This window comes from Notechis scutatus, chromosome 4 (genome assembly GCF_049901735.1).
Source record: "Notechis scutatus isolate UNSWTSFEM ecotype Mainland chromosome 4, rNotScu1.2, whole genome shotgun sequence".
NCBI lineage: Eukaryota > Metazoa > Chordata > Lepidosauria > Squamata > Elapidae > Notechis > Notechis scutatus.
This window is the reverse complement of record NC_142012.1, coordinates 163,127,788-163,145,386: the sequence shown is the minus strand read 5'-3', so window position 1 is coordinate 163,145,386 and position 17,599 is coordinate 163,127,788. Positions and strand designations below refer to the sequence as shown.

At 42.8% G+C, this 17,599-nt stretch overlaps 1 protein-coding gene across 2 annotated transcripts in view; it reads left to right on the top strand.

Annotated features, from left to right (window-relative positions):
• Positions 1-17,599, top strand: part of VWA5B2 (von Willebrand factor A domain containing 5B2) — an 84,663-nt gene that overhangs the window by 22,800 nt on the left and 44,264 nt on the right. For both annotated transcript variants that reach the window (XM_087965495.1, XM_087965494.1), the window contains exons 5-7: positions 3,089-3,243; positions 8,799-8,930; positions 12,481-12,605. In XM_087965495.1, coding sequence (XP_087821621.1) covers positions 3,089-3,243; positions 8,799-8,930; positions 12,481-12,605 — 412 coding nt within the window. The remainder of the gene's footprint in view (positions 1-3,088; positions 3,244-8,798; positions 8,931-12,480; positions 12,606-17,599) is intronic.

Here is a 17,599-nt window from a genome sequence, read left to right as displayed (position 1 = left end):
GCATGGGGGCGCATGCATTGCCTTCTGGGTGCTGGCATGCGAGTGCGAGCATGCATACAATTTTAGGCACAGGAGCCCAAAAAGGTTAGCCATCACTGCTCTAGTCCTTCTCCTTCTTAGACTTAGACCAGTTTCTGCAACCGTTCTTTATATAACAGAATAACAGAGTTAGAAGGGACCTTGGAGGTCGTCTAGTCCAATCCCCTTCTCATATAGGAAACCCTATACCATTTCAGACAAATGGTTGTCCAGTCTCTTCTTTAAAAACTCCAGCATCGACAGCTTCTGAAGGCAAGTTGTTCCCCTGATTAATTGTCTAAATGTCAGGAAATTTCTTCTTAGTTCTAGGTTGCTTCTTTCCTTAGTTTCCATTCATTTTCTTGTCTTGCCTTCAGGTCCTTTGGAGAATAGGTTGACCCCCTCTTTTTGTTGGCAGACCCTCAAATACTGGAATACTCCTATCATGTCATCCTGCCCTGATCCTTCTCTTCATTAAACTAGACGTACCCAATTCCTGCAACCGTTTGTTATATGTTTTAGCGTCCAGTCACCTAATCATCTTTGTTGCTCTTCTCTGCACTCTTTCTAGAGTCTCAATATCTTTTTTGTATCATGGTGACCAAAACTGGATGTATCATTCCAAGTTATATGGAATTTTAAACACATGCTATTGTAACCAATAATACTACAAATAACAGTGGATATATATATATATATGTTATGTTCCCGATCGGAAGGAAGACGCTAGGTTCAGTGACTTCAGCTCTTTATTTTATTTAAGATCGGCTTGGCTTGGCTCGGGCGCGGCGGCTTATATGGATCTAGCCGCCGAGCCGCAGCCAATGACACCGCTTTAAATCTCCCGTGATCGGTTTCCTCCAATCGCGGGAGATTCTCAGCAGGCCAATCGGCGAGGCTCGCCCGCCAATCGGGTCGCGCGCGCCTTGGCCAATCAGGAACGGGTATTTACAAGAATGCAAATGTATAGTACAGAACAATATATATATATATATATATATATATAGTAAAAAAAATATTTGGGAGGGGGTCAATATTGACCTCTTGGGGAGCTGTCCCCTTTGAGGACTCTATGCATCCAATAGGGAGGACATTTTGATAACCAAGTAAAAAGAAAACATCAAGGAAAGAAGAGAGTGAAATATTACAAGCACAATACCCCAAAAAATACTGATGTTTCTCACATAATAAGGCCGGGCCTTATTTTTGACAAAAACCCGAAGATCGTCTTTCGGGTGAGACTTCATCCCCCCCTTGCATCCTCGGGTGGGCGGGCGGCGCAGCTTGGATGTTCGGGAGACCTTCCGCCACCGCACTCTCCTTACTCCTTGCTGTCGTGGCGTTACAACGCACAACGCGCGGGCGTATTGAGCCACGTGGCAGCCAGTCAGGGGCTCCTCCCTGCAACCGGAGCCCTGAGGGAGACACTTGCCAGGCTTGTGGCGCCTTTGTTTTTCGCCTTCGATGGTAAAGGAATTATTTTAAAAACCTCCGCTCATCCTATCAGGCCGTGCGAGCTGAGCAGAGCCGGGCGAGCCGCGGGTGTTTCCTGGTTCTGCCCAGCCTGTGCACGGCTCTGCCGCCGCCCTGGCGGGATGAGCGGAGGTTTTTAAAATAATTCACTTTACTGAAGGCAAAGGGAAGGCGGCCACAGGAGCGCTCTGAACGTACCAACAACAAAAGGCAAACTTCAAGCCTGGAGGGAGGTGGCTACATGCCCCGGCTGCTTCAATGCAAGGTCCTGACTTGCAGCATCCTGCCGCGCCGCCGCGCTCCTTTTCGCTGCCGCTCCTCTCCGACTGCAAACTCGTGGTGCTTCCGCCAAACGCTCCGAGCGAGGCTGAGCTCTTTCATATAGAGAGAGAGGCTAGGAAGATATATATATATATATATATATATATATATATATATATATATATATATATTGTAAAAAAATATTTGGGAGGGGGTCAATATTGACCTCTTGGGGAGCTGTCCCCTTTGAGGACTGTATGCATCCAATAGGGAGGACACTTTGATAACCAAGTAAGAAGAAAACATCAAGGAAAGAGAGTGAAATATTACAAGCACAATACCCCAAAAATATAATCATGAGCATGTTTAAGTGAGTTGTACTAATATTTAGCTCTCCCACCAGTGTTTTTTTATGGAGTTTGTTAAAAAAAAACTACTTTTGTAAGAAACATCTGACCTTTATATTATAATGAGCATATTTTCTTAATCTGCACATTTGTTCTCAAATATTTTTGTTTGCCTGCCATTTTACCCCCAAATCTCTATAAGATTTAGTCATATTGGTCAGGTTGACGTGTTAAATATTGGTTATGTGAACCCTAACTGTAAAACACTGTAAACTTCCTGTAAACCCCCCAAACAAAGTGCTATATGTCATGGTTTCAATCCTTAATTACTTAATAATATCTCTCCAAGTTCATTGGGGCTTTTTGGTTTCCTCTGTAATTTTCATGAATATTAAATCATAATGGGCAAGTTTTTTAAAAAAAAAATCTACCTTTGTAAGACATCCCCAAACAAACATTTGCTCAAATATTTTTGTTTGCCTGCCATTTTACCCCCAAATCTCTATAAGATTTAGTCATATTGGTCAGGTTGCGTTATATTGTTTACCATACTGTAAAACCCTGTCGCTTCCTACCCCCCCCAAATGCATCATTCATGGTTTCCCAGATTACTTCAGATAATATCTCTCCAGGTTTTTTTTTTCCTCCTGTAATTTTCACAATATTGAAATCAAAGTAAATGGGCAAGTTTTATTGAAACAATAAAACTCTTCTGGTGATATTCACTTTCAAAAGCTTTCCTTCCTATTTTTCCATCTTCCTTCCTTCCCACCCACCCCCTCTCTTCCTTTCCTTCCTTCCTTCCTTCCTTCCTTCCTTCTTTCCTTCTTTCTCCTCCCCTGAGAAAATGACTTTTGAAGAGGCTTTGAAAAAACTTCTGAAGAGACTTTGAAATATGTCTTATCTCCTAACAAACATTTATCAGTTTCACAGGGCAAATGGGGTTGGGATATGGTAGTCAGCAGTGTGACATTTTTCTTCTGCTTTAGCTCCACGAGTTGTTTTGGCTCTGCTAGTCTGAAGAGCGATCCGTCTTTTCATACGCCTCCCAGTGACCCTGACATCTTCAGAGGTGATGTTTACAATCCCTTCCCCTACGAGTTCAGCTTCGAGATGTTGGTTAATGGACCGTGTTTGCTGGCAGGTAGGATATGGGCTTCTGTTTTCTCAAGTTTGGCTTTTGGAATGCATCTTCAAAGAGATTAGGAAAGTTCTTAGAATTACCCTTAAGGTTATTGGTTCCTATTGGTCTCCTGTCCAAATTATAACGAGGTCCAGTCCTGAATTTTAGTCAGTGTTCAGACAGTCCCCGACTTATAACATTTCTTTTAGTAATAGTTCAAAGTTACAGCGGCACTGAGAAAAGTGACGTAGGGCCATTTTTCACACGACCATTGCAACATCCCCATGGTCACATGGTCAAAATTCATACACTTGGCAACGGACTCATATTTATGACGATTGCAGTGTCCCGGGGTCAGGTGTTCGCTCTTTGAGACTTTCTGCCAAGCAAAGTCAAATGGGGAAGCCAGATTCACGTAACAGCCATGTTGCTAACTTAACAACTGCAGTGATTCACTTAACAGTGTGGCAAGAAAGGTCGTAAAATGGAACAAAGCTCTCTTAACAACCGCTTCATTTAACGACAGAAAGTTTGGACTCAAACTGTCGTGATCCGTCAAGGACTACCCATAATAAAAACGTGGTTTATGTCATGGGTGGACTTTGGGTGAAACATTGACCCTTGGGTAATCGGGAAGATGTTCTTCAAAAATGGGTACCCTTCACATCAAAGGTTAGGGCCATGATGGCGAACCTATGGCATGCGTGCCGGAAGTGGCACGCAGAGCCATTTCTGCCGGCACGCGAGAGGTCACCCAGAACAAACCCACTGCGCATGCGCGCATGCCCCCCGCCAGCCAGCTGATTGTTGGGTATCTGTTGCGCATGCGCGGGGGGAGATGCATGCATGGGAGATGCCATCGCATGCGCAGGGGAGGTTGCATGCACATTGCATTATGGATGCAGGCACTTTTGGCACCAGACGAGGAAAAGATTAGTCATCACTGGACTAGGGCTAGGCAAAATAAGGATTACGAAAATAGCTTTATTCTCTGACTTAGACCTTTTTTATTTATTTTACTTATTTATTTATTTGGTTTGTCAATCGCTTACAAGATAACAGATATAAGTATCAGCATAGTTATGAATACATGAAATGGATACATATAAGAAAAATAAAAGAAACAATAGGACAGGGATAGTAGGCACGTTGGTGCACTTATGCACGCCCCCTACAGACTTCTTAGGAAGGGGGTGAGGTCAATAGTAGACAGCCTAAGATTAAAGTTTTTGGGGTTTGGGAAAGAAACCACAGAGTCAGGTAGAGTATTCCAGACATTGACCACTCGGTTGATGAAGTTGTATTTCCTGCAATCAAGTTTGGTGCGGTTTACCTTGAGTTTGTATCTATTGTGTGCTCTTGTATTGTTATGGTTGAAGCTGAAGTATTCACTGACAGGTAGGACATTGCAATGTATGATTTTATATACTATACTTAGATCAGACCGAAGGCAGCATAGTTCTAGGTTGTCTAGGTCTAGAATTTCAAGTCTGGTAGCATAAGGTATTCTGCAACAAGTCGAGGAGTGGAGAACTCTTCTTGTGAAATATTTCTGGACTTTCTCAACTGTATTTATATCAGATACGTAATGCGGGTTCCAGACTGATGAGCTTTATTCAAGTATTGGTTTAGCAAATGTTTTGTATGCTCTAGTTAGTAGTGTGATATTACCAGAGAAAAAGCTACGTAGGATTAGGTTAACAACTCTTAACGCCTTTTGGGCTATGTAGTTACAGTGGGCTCTAGCACTTACCCTTAAGGGCATTCTTCCCCTAACAATATCTGTACAGGGTGAGGTCTCTTCTTGTAAAGGTATCTGGGACAGAACGTGGGAGACTGAGTGAAGTAACACCGCCTAGTGAATGATTAGACAAGATAACAGCACTGCATCTTGTTAAGCTAGTAACACTGTTGTAAAGTGAATCTGGATTCTCCCTTGATTTTGCGTGTCAGAAAGCATAATCTCTAGGAATATTCGTTAATGGCCAAGTGTGATTGGACACATAAGGAATTGTATAAGCTCTCAGTGTACGTATAAAGAACAAAGTGGTAAGTTATAGATCATAAATCATAAGAAACAATCAGAAATTGTAAGATACAAAGAACAAGAGATAAATCATAAAGATACTTACAGGACAAGGTAGTAGGAAAGTTGAGTAAGAGGAAAAGATGACAAGGATACGTGTCTTCCTCAAAATAAGACCCAACTGGAAAATAAGCACTTAGCATGATGCTCATAATATAAGCCCTACCTCCAAAATAAGCTCCAGTTAAGATTGTCACCCAGATGAACGTGATTAATACCGTATTTCCCTGAAAATAAGACCTAACTGGAAAAATAAGACCTAATGTGTCTTTTAGAGCAAAAATTAATATAAGACCCGGTCTTATTTTCGGGGAAACACTGGGTAATAGCAATACTACATGGGTAAATTTCTGTAGACAGTGGGAATTTGGCAAAAAGGGGTCGCATGACCCCAGGACATTGCAACCATCATAAATACAAGTCACATGCCCAACTGTCCGAATTTTGATCACATGACCATGTGGATGTGACAATGGTCATAGGGGTGAAAAATGGTTATAATAATTTTTTTTCAGTGTTGTTGTCACTAAATAAAAGGCTGTAAGTCGAGGGCTGGAAGTCACATGGAGTAGCTCACTGAAAATGGGACAGAAGAGAGGAAAGTTCTTTTTCATAAGCAGGATTTTTTAAAAAAATTTCATTGCTGAGTCTGTACTATCTCATGAAAGGATGATATATGCAGGGGAGAAAGAAACAAGCGAAGAGAGGACGTGAAAGCCACTTCTGAGAGTTCGGAACATATATTTTCAGATCTAGAAAGAAGTAATCCCATTAGGAATTGGCTGGAGTCCCAGGTCTTTGAAAGATGATCTCACCATGCTTCAATTTAATCAAAATGTACTGTACTTCTAAACTAAGGGACGGCTTCTTTGTGGCTTGAACATAAAAATGTAAAAAAAAAAGGCTGCAATGTTAGCTTGAGAATTTATTCCATTCCATGAAAACACTGTGGCTGGTTTATACACTGCTAAAAAAAATAAAGGGAACACTTAAACAACACCATTAACTCCAAGTCAGTCACACTTCTGTGAAATCAAACTGTCCACTTAGGTAGCAACACTGATTGACAATCAATTTCAAATGCTGTTGTGCAAATGGAATAGAAAGCAGAGGCAGTTAGCAAGACATCCCCAATAAAGGAGTGGTTCTGCAGGTGGTGACCACAGACCACTTCTCGGTTCCTATGCTTTCTGGCTGATGGTTTGGTCACTTTTGAATGCTGGTGGTGCTTTCACTCTAGTGGTAGCATGAGACGGAGACTACAACCCACACAAGTGGCTCAGGTAGTGCAGCTCATCCAAGATGGCACATCAATACGAGCTGTGGTAAGAAGGTTTGCTGTGTCTGTCAGTGTAGTGTTCAGAGCATGGAGGCGCTACCAGGAGACAGGCCAGTACATCAGGAGACGTGGAGGAGGCCGTAGGAGGGCAACAACCCAGCATCAGGACTGCTACCTCTGCCTTTGTGCAAGGAGGGACAGGAGGAGCACTGCCAGAGCCCTGCAAAATGACCTCCAGCGGGCCACAAATGTGCATGTGGCTGCTCAAACGGTCAGAAACAGACTCCATGAGGGTGGTATGAGGGCCCAACGTCCACAGGTGGGGGTTGTGCTTACAGTCCAACACCGTGCAGGACGTTTGGCATTTGCCAGAGAACACCAAGATTGGCAAATTCGCCACTGGTGCCCTGTGCTCTTCACAGATGAAAGCAGGTTCACACTGAGCACATGTGACAGACGTGACAGGGTCTGGAGACGCCGTGGAGAACGTTCTGCTGCCTGCAACATCCTCCAGCATGACCGGTTTGGCAGTGGGTCAGTAATGGTGTGGGGTAGCATTTCTTTAGGGGGCTGCACAGCCCTCCATGTGCTCGCCAGAGGTAGCCTGACTGCCATTAGGTACTGAGATGAGATCCTCAGACCCCTTGTGAGACCACATGCTGGTGCGGTTGGCCCTGGGTTCCTCCTAATGCATGACAATGCTAGACCTCAAGTGGCTGGAGTGTGTCAGCAGTTCCTGCAAGATGAAGACATTGATGCTATGGACTGGCCCGCCCATTCCCCAGACCTGAATCCAATTGAGCACATCTGGGACATCATGTCTCGCTCCATCCAGCAACGCCCCATTGCACCACAGACTGTCCAGGTGTGGGAGGAGATCCCTCAGGAGACCATCCGCCACCTCATCAGGAGCATGCCCAGGCGTTGTAGGGAGGTCATACAGGCACGTGGAGGCCACACACACTACTGAGCCTCATTTTGACTTGTTTTAAGGACATTACATCAAAGTTGGATCAGCCTGTAGTGTTTTTTTCCACTTTAATTTTGAGTGTAACTCCAAATCCAGACCTCCATGGGTTGCTAAATTTGATTTCCATTGATAATTTTTGTGTGAGTTTGTTGTCAGCACATTCAACTATGTAATGAACAAAGTATTTAATAAGAATATTTCATTCATTCAGATCTAGGATGTCTTATTTTTGTGTTCCCTTTATTTTTTTGAGCAGTGTATATTACCAGTGTTCAGGGGTGGTATTCTACCGGTTTGGACCACTTCGGGTGAAAACGGATGTTAAAGTTACATCTGGTTCACCGAACCAGTATCTCAACCCACTGGCTGGCCCTGCCCACCCCTCCCCTCCCCTCCCAGGAGTCTCCATGTGGCCCATTTTCGATGGAGATAAGTGCAGGGTCCGCGTTGAGGCTCTGGGAGGGGGAAAAACAGGCCTTCTGGAAGTCCAGAAACGGGCCTGTTTCCAGCTTCCAGTGGGCCTCCAGAGCCCAGGGGAGGCTGTTTTCACCCTCCCAGATGCCTGGGAGAAGCCTCCGGACCCTTGAGAGGGCGAAAACAGCCTCCCTGGGCTCTGGAGGCACACCGGAAGCCAGAAACAGAAAGTTTTGGTATGCCACGCCCACCATGGCCACACCCACCCAGCAACCGGGCAACGAACCGGTTGCTGCGATTTTTGAATCCCACCCCTGCCAGTGTTGTAGTAAAATTTTTGATACTTACAAATCAACACTTGTGCTGTTGTGTGAATCAAGTGTTGCTCATGGAGTAAACAAGGAGTGACTATTTTCCACCTGAGAGTTGAAAGGGCATGATGGATCAGCAGTTAAAGATGCTGAGCTTGTCAGCTGGAGAGCTGACAGCCTGGTGTTTGAGATCTAAGCTCTCTGCAATGGGGTGAGCTCCTGTTACTTGCTCCAGCTCCTGCTGACGTAGCAATTTGAAAGCATGCAAATGCGAGTACAGTAAATTAATACGGACCACTTTGATGGGAAGGTAACAGCGGACCATACACCTTTGGTGGATAGTCATGCTGGCCATATGACCACAGAAATTATCTTTGGACAATACTGGCCAAGAAAAGATATGAACACTGTGCCCTAGAGTCAGACATGACTGGATAGGGAAACCTTGACCTTTTCAGTTTTCAACTAAGTGACATTTCAGCAACTTAATTTTCTTCTCTTCCTTCATTGCTGCAGGACTAGAAAGCCCATCTCACACTCTTCGAGCTGATGCCAATCCATACGCCAATTCAGCATCAACGATATGCATTACCTTGGCAGATAAGCACAGTTATGACAAGAACCTGGAAATCATCTTACATCCTTCTGGTAAGAGATCCTTCAAAATCAGTCTAAGCAAGTTATAGCAACTAAGGCAAGTGTGTCATGCCCCTGTTGGAAACTGACTCGGAGGAGGAAGCCGAACAGCTGGCAGGGAATGGGAGTGTGGCTCCATTGGCTGTGGAAGCAACTGGGGAATGGGAAAGTCTGGCTAGGCAGAGCAGGGAAGAGGTAGAACAAGGGAGAGGGAATTCAGAGGAAGACCCAGGCCCACCAGCATCCTACGGCATGCAGGGAAGAATGGAGAAGAGAGCAACAAGGGTTGCCAAGCTTACGGCAGAGGAAAGGGCCCTGATTCCCTTCATTAGCTGCAGCTGGGAACACAGTATATAAAAAAGGCAAGCTGCGTGCAATCAGCTGTTGGGAGCAAATGTGACTTTTTCTTGTATTGTTGTGACTTATCTGTGTTCCTGGCGTCTTCCCAACTGTGTGAGTTTTGCCATGCTTTCAAGTTTGCAATCCCTGCCCCTGCCCTGCCAAACTAATTACTTCAGTTTGGTTTGTTTGGATTTTAAGTTACAGTTTGTGTGTACCTTGTTTTGGATTGAGTTTTCTACAGTCAAAGGCTGTAGTTTTTCTCCAGCCCGAAGGTAACCTGGACATTGGGGGCAAAGTTGGAGATAATAAAGGGACTCTTATTGCTTATCTGACTGTGTTGCCTTTGTGCCACGTCCCGGATCATCACACAGTTCCCAAACCTTTTCCTTCTGTCAGCGTTCCAGAAAAACTCGACTCCAACAAATAACTCCGAATCAGACATGTTCTCAAAGTTCCTTTTTATTAGAGTAGTAAACTGGCACATCTGGGAAAACCTGAATCTTGAAAGTCCCAGGTTTCTCTCCGAAAAGTAAAATATTACAAATCCACCCCCTGCTCCCATCATTCCATCACATGCTCTAATCACCCTTAGTCTCAACTTGAGACGTCCTCTCTACTCCTCCTCAGCCAGGTGCGGGAACAACATGACCTTGACTCTAAAGAAGAATGCTATTATGTCTAACCACATATGCTCCATGAAATTCCCCCCTCCCATCTTCCCAGGCTCAAGAATGTGGCAGCATGGAAGCTTCTGGGGCTAATATGGCTTCCAAAGCTGACACCTTCATTAACCCAAATTACCTACCCAAAAATCTTACTGGATTTTGAGAACTGGTCCTAAGTCCCTTCCTTCGGCACCATCATAACTTTGAACAGTGGCCGAACGAATGACTCGAGAACAACCCATATTATAAAAACAATATCACTGAATGCTTTTATTGATTTATGACTAAAATTGAGCCCAAAATTTCTGTTTAACTATCTCACATTTAACTGTGAGATAGTTAAATGAGTTTTGCCCCTTTTTAATGCCCTGTCTTCCCACAGTTGTTTAAGCTCATCACATCAGGTGTTAAATTAGTAACACCGTTGTAAAGTGAATCTGGCTTCCCCATTGGCTTGTCAGAAGGTCACAAAAGGGGATCACATGACCCCAGGGACACTGAAAACGTTATAAATATGAGTCAGTTGTAAGCATGACCACAGGGACCACATGACCACAGGGATGCTGCAATGGTTATAAGTGTGGAAAATGGTCATAAGTCAGTTTTTTCAGTGCAGTCGCAACTTTGAGCAGTCACTAAATGAATGGTTGTAAGTCAAGGACTACCTGTATGTCTTTTCAACATATCACTGTTTTATTTATTAGAGATACAAGTATCCTGCTTTTCCATCAAGATCTCAGAGTAGCATACAAAGCATTTCCTCCCCTTATTTTCTTCCCACAATAACAATTTCTGGAATAGACAGGGTAGAAAAGGCAAGGACTGGTTCAAATTTTCTGTGGTCTCCTGAGACTGAGGCTGTTCTTAAACCACTCCTTTTAGCCATTCCTGTTTTTTAAAGTTCTTCATTTTTTAATTTCTATAAACACATCATTATGTGAACAGTGTGGTTTCCAGGGTGTTTTACATTTTGAAGCAAACACGACAATAATTTCACATTAATATTATTAATTTTCTTACATCATTTGATATTAATACATATTATCAATCTTAAATTAATCACTTCTTTTATCGAATTCTATATTAATATCCATATTTGCAATGTTCAACTAATTATATATCTGTATCTCATTACATTAGCAGTATGGTCACTTTACTTTTTAAAACAAACATGACAGTAGCTTCACATTGACATTATTAGTTTTCTTACATTGATTTACATATTATCAATCATAATTATTCAATATTTTCATATACTATTTTATATCAGTCTCAGTGTTCTCAACATCCCTGATTTAATTATAGATTCTATATTCTTCTTCTTCTTTTTCTTCAGCGTTTGTCTCGCGCTCTGGCGAGGTTATAGATTAAAAAAATTATAGATTCTATATTAATAGTCATATTTGCAATATTCAACAAATTATATATATCTATAGTTATGGTAACAGTATGGTTCCAAGTCACTTTTACTTTTACTTTTTAAAACAAATATAACAATAGTTTCACATTGATATTATTAGCTTTCTTACAAGATTTAACATTAATATATATTATCAATCATAATTGTTCAATATTTTCATATACTATTTTATATCAGTCTCAGTGTTCTCAACATCCCTGCTTTAATTATAGATTCTATATTAATGGTCATACTTGCAATATTCAACAAATTATATACATCTATAGTTACGTTAACAGTATGGTTCCAAGTCACTTTTACTTTTTAAAACAAATATAACAATAGTGTCATCTCCCTTAACCTTCTGGAAAGGAATTTTAAACTGACGTCTCTTAGCCCAAAGTGGTAAACAATGAACTGAACAATAGACAACTTGGAAATAAGGAGGAATTTCCTGACAGTTAGAACAAGCAACCCGTGGAACAGCTTGACTCCAGAGGTTGTGGGATGCTCCATCACTGGAGGTTTTTAAGAGGCTAGACAGCTACCTATCTGAAATGGTATAGGCAGTGGACTCCTGTGCCAAAAATTGTGCGTGCACTGGTGCTCGTGCGCTCACGTGCCAGCACCCAGAAGGCAATGCACCCCCCTGTGCATGCGCGCACAATCACCCTCACACACACAACCCTTGCCACCACTCCCCTTACCTGCACTGCGCCTCACAGCTGATTTTCAGCTGGTTTGAGGCCTTTTTCGGCCTCCCAGAGCCTTGAAAAAATCTTCTGCAGGCCAAATAGGCCCGTTTTGTCACTTCTGGTATTACAGGAAGTGACGAAACGGGCCTATTCGGCCTGCAGAGGCTTTTTTCAAGCCTCTGGGAGGCTAAAAAAAGGCCTCAAACCAGCCAAAAAAAATCAGCTGTGAAGCACGCGCATGCGCAGTGAGGTAAGTTTGCCTGCGGCTCGCGTGCCGGCACCAATGGCTCTGCGTGCCACCTGTGGCACGCATGCCATAGGTTCACCATCACGGATATAGGGTCTCTTGCTTGAGCAGGGGGTTGGACTAGAAGACCTCCAAGGTCCTTTTCAACTCTATTATTCTGATACGACTGAATTATTCTGACTGTTGGGTATCTTCCTCATTTTTCCCCCTGAAGAACCTCATCATCCCCACCTAATTATTGAAGATGGAGCCATGACTTATGGTGAATATGAGGCACACATAAGGAACCGCTGGGATTATGCACGGATTGCCAAAAAAGACACTGATGGAGAGAGACAGGTAAGAAAGGTTTTTTTTTGGTGGGGGGGGGGAATGTCTGTTTTGTCCAGATCATGTATATTTGGTATAGATAGATTTGAATGATCAAGACACACCAGCAGTTCCTTAGATCAGGAGTCCCCAACCTATGGGCCACAGCCCACATGTGGGCTATGAGGAGTTTGCAACTGGGCCGTGGAAATAGCCGGTGAGCTCATGTGTGTGTGTGCATGTGCATCTTTGCTTACACGAGCAGCATGCATGCACATGTCCTCCATTTGCATGAGCAACAGGTGTGCGTGAATGCCACATGGAAATGGAGCTTACCGGCACCAATTCCCACCTCCTCTTGTTTTATTTATTTATTTATTTGATTTGCCAATTGTTTACAAGATAATAAGTATAAGAGTATACATAGTTGTGAATACATGAAATGGGTACATATATGAAAAATAAAAGAATAAGAGAAACAATAGGACAGGGACGGTAGGCACGTTGGTGCGCTTATGCACGCCTCCTTCATCTGTCTTCATCTGTGTTCTTAGTCGAGCTGATTTATTTCATCCGCAGAATAACTGCCTCCAAATGGGAAGTAATATTTCCATTTGCGCTAACGAAAGTCCCGCAGAGTTTGTGGGTGACCTGGTTTTTTTTTAACTGCTGGAAACTCTTGATGATCCTAGCTCCGGGGCTTTAAGTTATATTCAGGTCTATTCCGAGGTCCATAAAGGGGCAAGGTAGTTTGATGGCTTCATGGATCCTCCTTCAGAACAGTTTTAATACGGGTTGCTTCCTGTGGTGCGATTCAACCGGTGTAACAACCAGTTTGGTGAGCGCACGCTCTCCATTTTAAAAAGCCCGTTTTATGTACACTGAGAGCATTTGCAAATTCCACGTGTGTCCAATCACACTTGGCCAATAAAGATTTTTCTCTCTCTCTCCTCTCACTCATCTCTATCCATCTGCTATGCTAACTAGGCAGCTACAGGCCCATCAAGAGGGATGAGGCTGCCTCCTCACGAGTAGTCGGGATGTCCTTGGCCAATAAAAGAATTCTATTCTATTCTATTCTACATTCTATCCTATCCTATCCTATCCTATCCTATCCTATCCTATCCCATTCCAATCCATTCCATTCCATTCTATTCTATTAAAATTAAAATAGAATGGAATGAGAATGGAATGAGAATGGAATGGAATAGAATAGAATGGAATAGAATAGAATAGAATAGAATAGAATAGAATAGAATAGAATAGAATAGAATAGAATAGAATAGAATAATGGAATGGAATTAAAATGGAATGGAATTAAAATGGAATGGAATGGAATGGAATAGAATAGAATAGAATAGAATAGAATAGAATAGAATAGAATAGAATAGAATAGAATAGAATAATGGAATGGAATTAAAATGGAATGGAATGGAATAGAATAGAATAGAATAGAATGGAATGGAATGGAATAACGGAGTTGGAAGGGACCTTGGAGGTCTTCTAGTCCAACCCCCTGCTCAGGCAGGAAACCCTGTACCATTTCAGACAAATGGTTATCCAACATCTTCTTAAAATCTTCCAGTGTTGGAGCAGTCACAACCTCTGGAGATGGATCTTAGTACAGGTAGTCCTTGACTTACAACAATTTGTTTTGTGACCATTCAAAATTACAACGGCACTGAACAAGTGACTTATGACTGTTTTTTCAGAGTTACCACCTTTGCAGAATCCCCACCGTCACAGTCAATATTCGACTGCTTGGCAAATGGTTCATATTTATGACAGTTGCCAAGGTCACATGATCCCCTTTTGCGATCCCCTTCTGACAAGAAAAGTCAAAATGGGGAAGCTGGATTTTCTTTACCACTGTGTTACTAGCTTAACAATTGCAGTGATTCACTTAACAGCTGTGGCAAGAAAGGTCGTAACATGGGGCAAAACTCTCTTCACAAACGTTTCACTTCACAACAGAAATGTTGGTGCTTCGTTGTGGTCGTAACTCTTACTACTGTTTGTTTAGTGCAGGGGTCTTCAAACTCAACAGATTTAAGACTGGTGGACTTCAACTCCCAGAATTCTTCTTCCTCCAGTCATGTTAGTTCAGGAATTCTGGGAGTTGAAGTCCACCAGTCTTAAACTTCCCAAGTTTGGAGACCCTTGGTTTAATGACTTGTTCGAATCTCAGCATCACTGAAAAAAAGTGACTTATGACTGGTTTTCACACTTACGGCCATTGCAGCATCCCCGTGGTCACGTGATCAAACTCTGGGCACTGGACAACTGGCATGTATCTATGACAGTTGCACTATCCTGAGGTCATGTGATCGCTTTTTCTTCTTTTGAATAGTTTTATTAATGTATAATATGACATACAAAAAGAATACAAAAGCAAATATTAAGGGAATTAGGAAAGGAAAAAGGGAAGTGGATAGTGGGGGAAAGTAAGGGAAAAAGAAAAGTTATGGCATTGATTTCTTTGTTTTTAAGTTTTTTATTTTTTAGACAAAGATAAACAAAACATTAACAAAAAACATAAAACCATCTTTCAATTTACATACAGTGTGTTGGTCGGTACAAATCTCTTGTATACAATCTTTACAGTCATTCCCATATTATAAATCAACTATGTATATTTATAATATTATCGTTATTATTTGTTTATTAGACTGTTAGTAGCATTCCATCATTTTATACGAGCAAATCCCCATTTTTACTTAACCTATTTTATAACATTCATTTCATCATCACCAATCTATTCAAAAATAATCTATCCTTACATTACTTTGTCTAGAAATGGCATTGATTTCTGACTCCTTTGGTGCAGTAAAATAAGGCATTATGATCTACACTCAACTTTTTACTTTTTCATATTCATTGGAAACTAACCATTTCTATAACAACAAATCTATCTAATTGGTAAAACCCAAAATCAAATTTCATTTTTTCCCTACCTGTGCTGTCTAGACAGTATATAGTTAATTGGGAATTGAGATAGTTAAGTGAGAATTGCGAGCTGTCCCCTGAAGGGAATGCCTCATGGTAAATGTAGTTAATGCATCATGGGAAATGTAGTTCATGTCATGTGGTCACATCTGTAATCCTGATTGGTCACTGAGTTGACCTTTGGTTGGGTTGGGTGAGTTTCCTTGACTCTTGCCTGGACCCCAGCTACCTGCTGGTGTCTTACCCTTTGCTCCATCGTTATGGGATGAAGATCACTATACTTTCACACTAGGAAGTCAGCTATGCGAAGATTTGGACATTAGATGAATCTCGACATAACTGTGAGTTACACCTTGAGAATGCCTTGTGATCCAATAAAGAAACTTTGTATGGAAGCCTTTGTAGAGTTTGCCTGTCTGTCTTTATATTCAGCCAGCAATTTAAAGACAGAACACCACCCCAAGCACAAAGTCCAGAAGTGTAGAAACGAAAGTATTTGTATTTTTTCTTTCTTTAATCAAAGCAGTCAATTTAGCCATCTCTGCTAACTCCATCAGATTTTGCAGCCATTCATCTCATTGGGGGGATCAAAATGTCCTTCCATTTCTGTGCCATTGGCAACCTATCCAGACGTCTTCTGATTAAAGAAGTCGGAGGGGGGGGGGAGCCAGAATCACTTAACGATTGCATGATTCGCTTAACAACCATGGCAAAAAAAGTTTGTAAAATGTTTGCGCAGCACACTTAACCACCTTGCTTAGCAACAGAAATGTGGGGCTCAGCCATAAGTCAAGGACTACCCGTAATCATTCTGAAGGGAAAACATTTTCATCTAACACGTTAGAGGAAAAGCTAGATTAGATATGGGGGTAAGGCGTTTTTAATCGTAAGGAAACATTTTGTGATCTGCGGTATTTTTAGATTTGCGCCAAGAGAGATGTTAAAATGGCAAAATGTAGTCGATAGTAAAAATATCTGCAGCCATAGAAACGCAGTCTGAGAATCAGTAGTTAATAAGCAATCTGTGATGACCCAGGGTGGGTCATACAAAATAAACACAGTCACTAAAAACAGGTAAAGCCCCTTTTATTCCTTCACTTTGCTTCCAAGCTCCAAATATCTTTGACTGGAGACAAAAAAACTCCCACATGAGCAGTTACAAGAAGGAGAAAATGCTGTTTAAACTTAAAGTGCCTATAAAGAGTAAAAAACAACACAAACCAGGCAAGATAAGGGCTGGAGGACATCCACAGATAACAGAACACACACTGGAAAAGACGCCAAACTCAGAGAGGAACCATAAACTAGAGATATTTCCATGCTTTGTTTCCAGCACTCACCAGTACGCATGTCCGTCCTCTTATCCAGTTGTCACAGCTGCAGCCCATGAAGAGGATCAAGGCCCTCTCCTCCCCAACAGACCATGTCTCTCCCTTATCCTCTCCTCCCTGCATGCCCTAGGATGGAGAGGAGATGGGCCTGCTCAGCTGGCTTCTGCCCTTCCCCAGCCTCCTCCACAACCTCCGGAGCCACACTTTCACTCCCTATCGGCTGTTCCTCCTCTCCCTCAGAGTCAGACTCCACCAGGGGCATGACACAATCCATAATGTGAGCACTATGTACATTGCAGCAATATTGATACGTCTCAAAAGCCTAGCACGGGTGTCTGCAACTCATGGCTCCGGAGCTGCATGCGGCTCTTTGGGCCCTCTGCTGTAGACTCCCTGTTGGGTGATACCACCACTGGTTGGCCCTGCCCCTTGCCCTCTCTTTCCAGTCATTCCTTGCCTGGCCTGAGAAGGTAAGGGTGACGGCGGGGGATGGAGAAGCGGCCAGGGCTGATTCTCCGGCGCCTCACTCTTGCTGGAGCTTCTTCTGGCCCTTATGGTGCTGGGCGTGCCTCAGTCACTTACGGAGATGCGCAACCGGCTCTCTGCCCTGAGACACTGGCCCAACCCGGCCTCGGTAACACAAGGGCTGGCAGGGTGGGAATGGGATCCAGGAGGAGGGGACAACTGACAGGGGTTTAGGGCCAGGGGTCATGAGATGGAGAGGGAGAAGGAGGGTCAGCCGAAGGG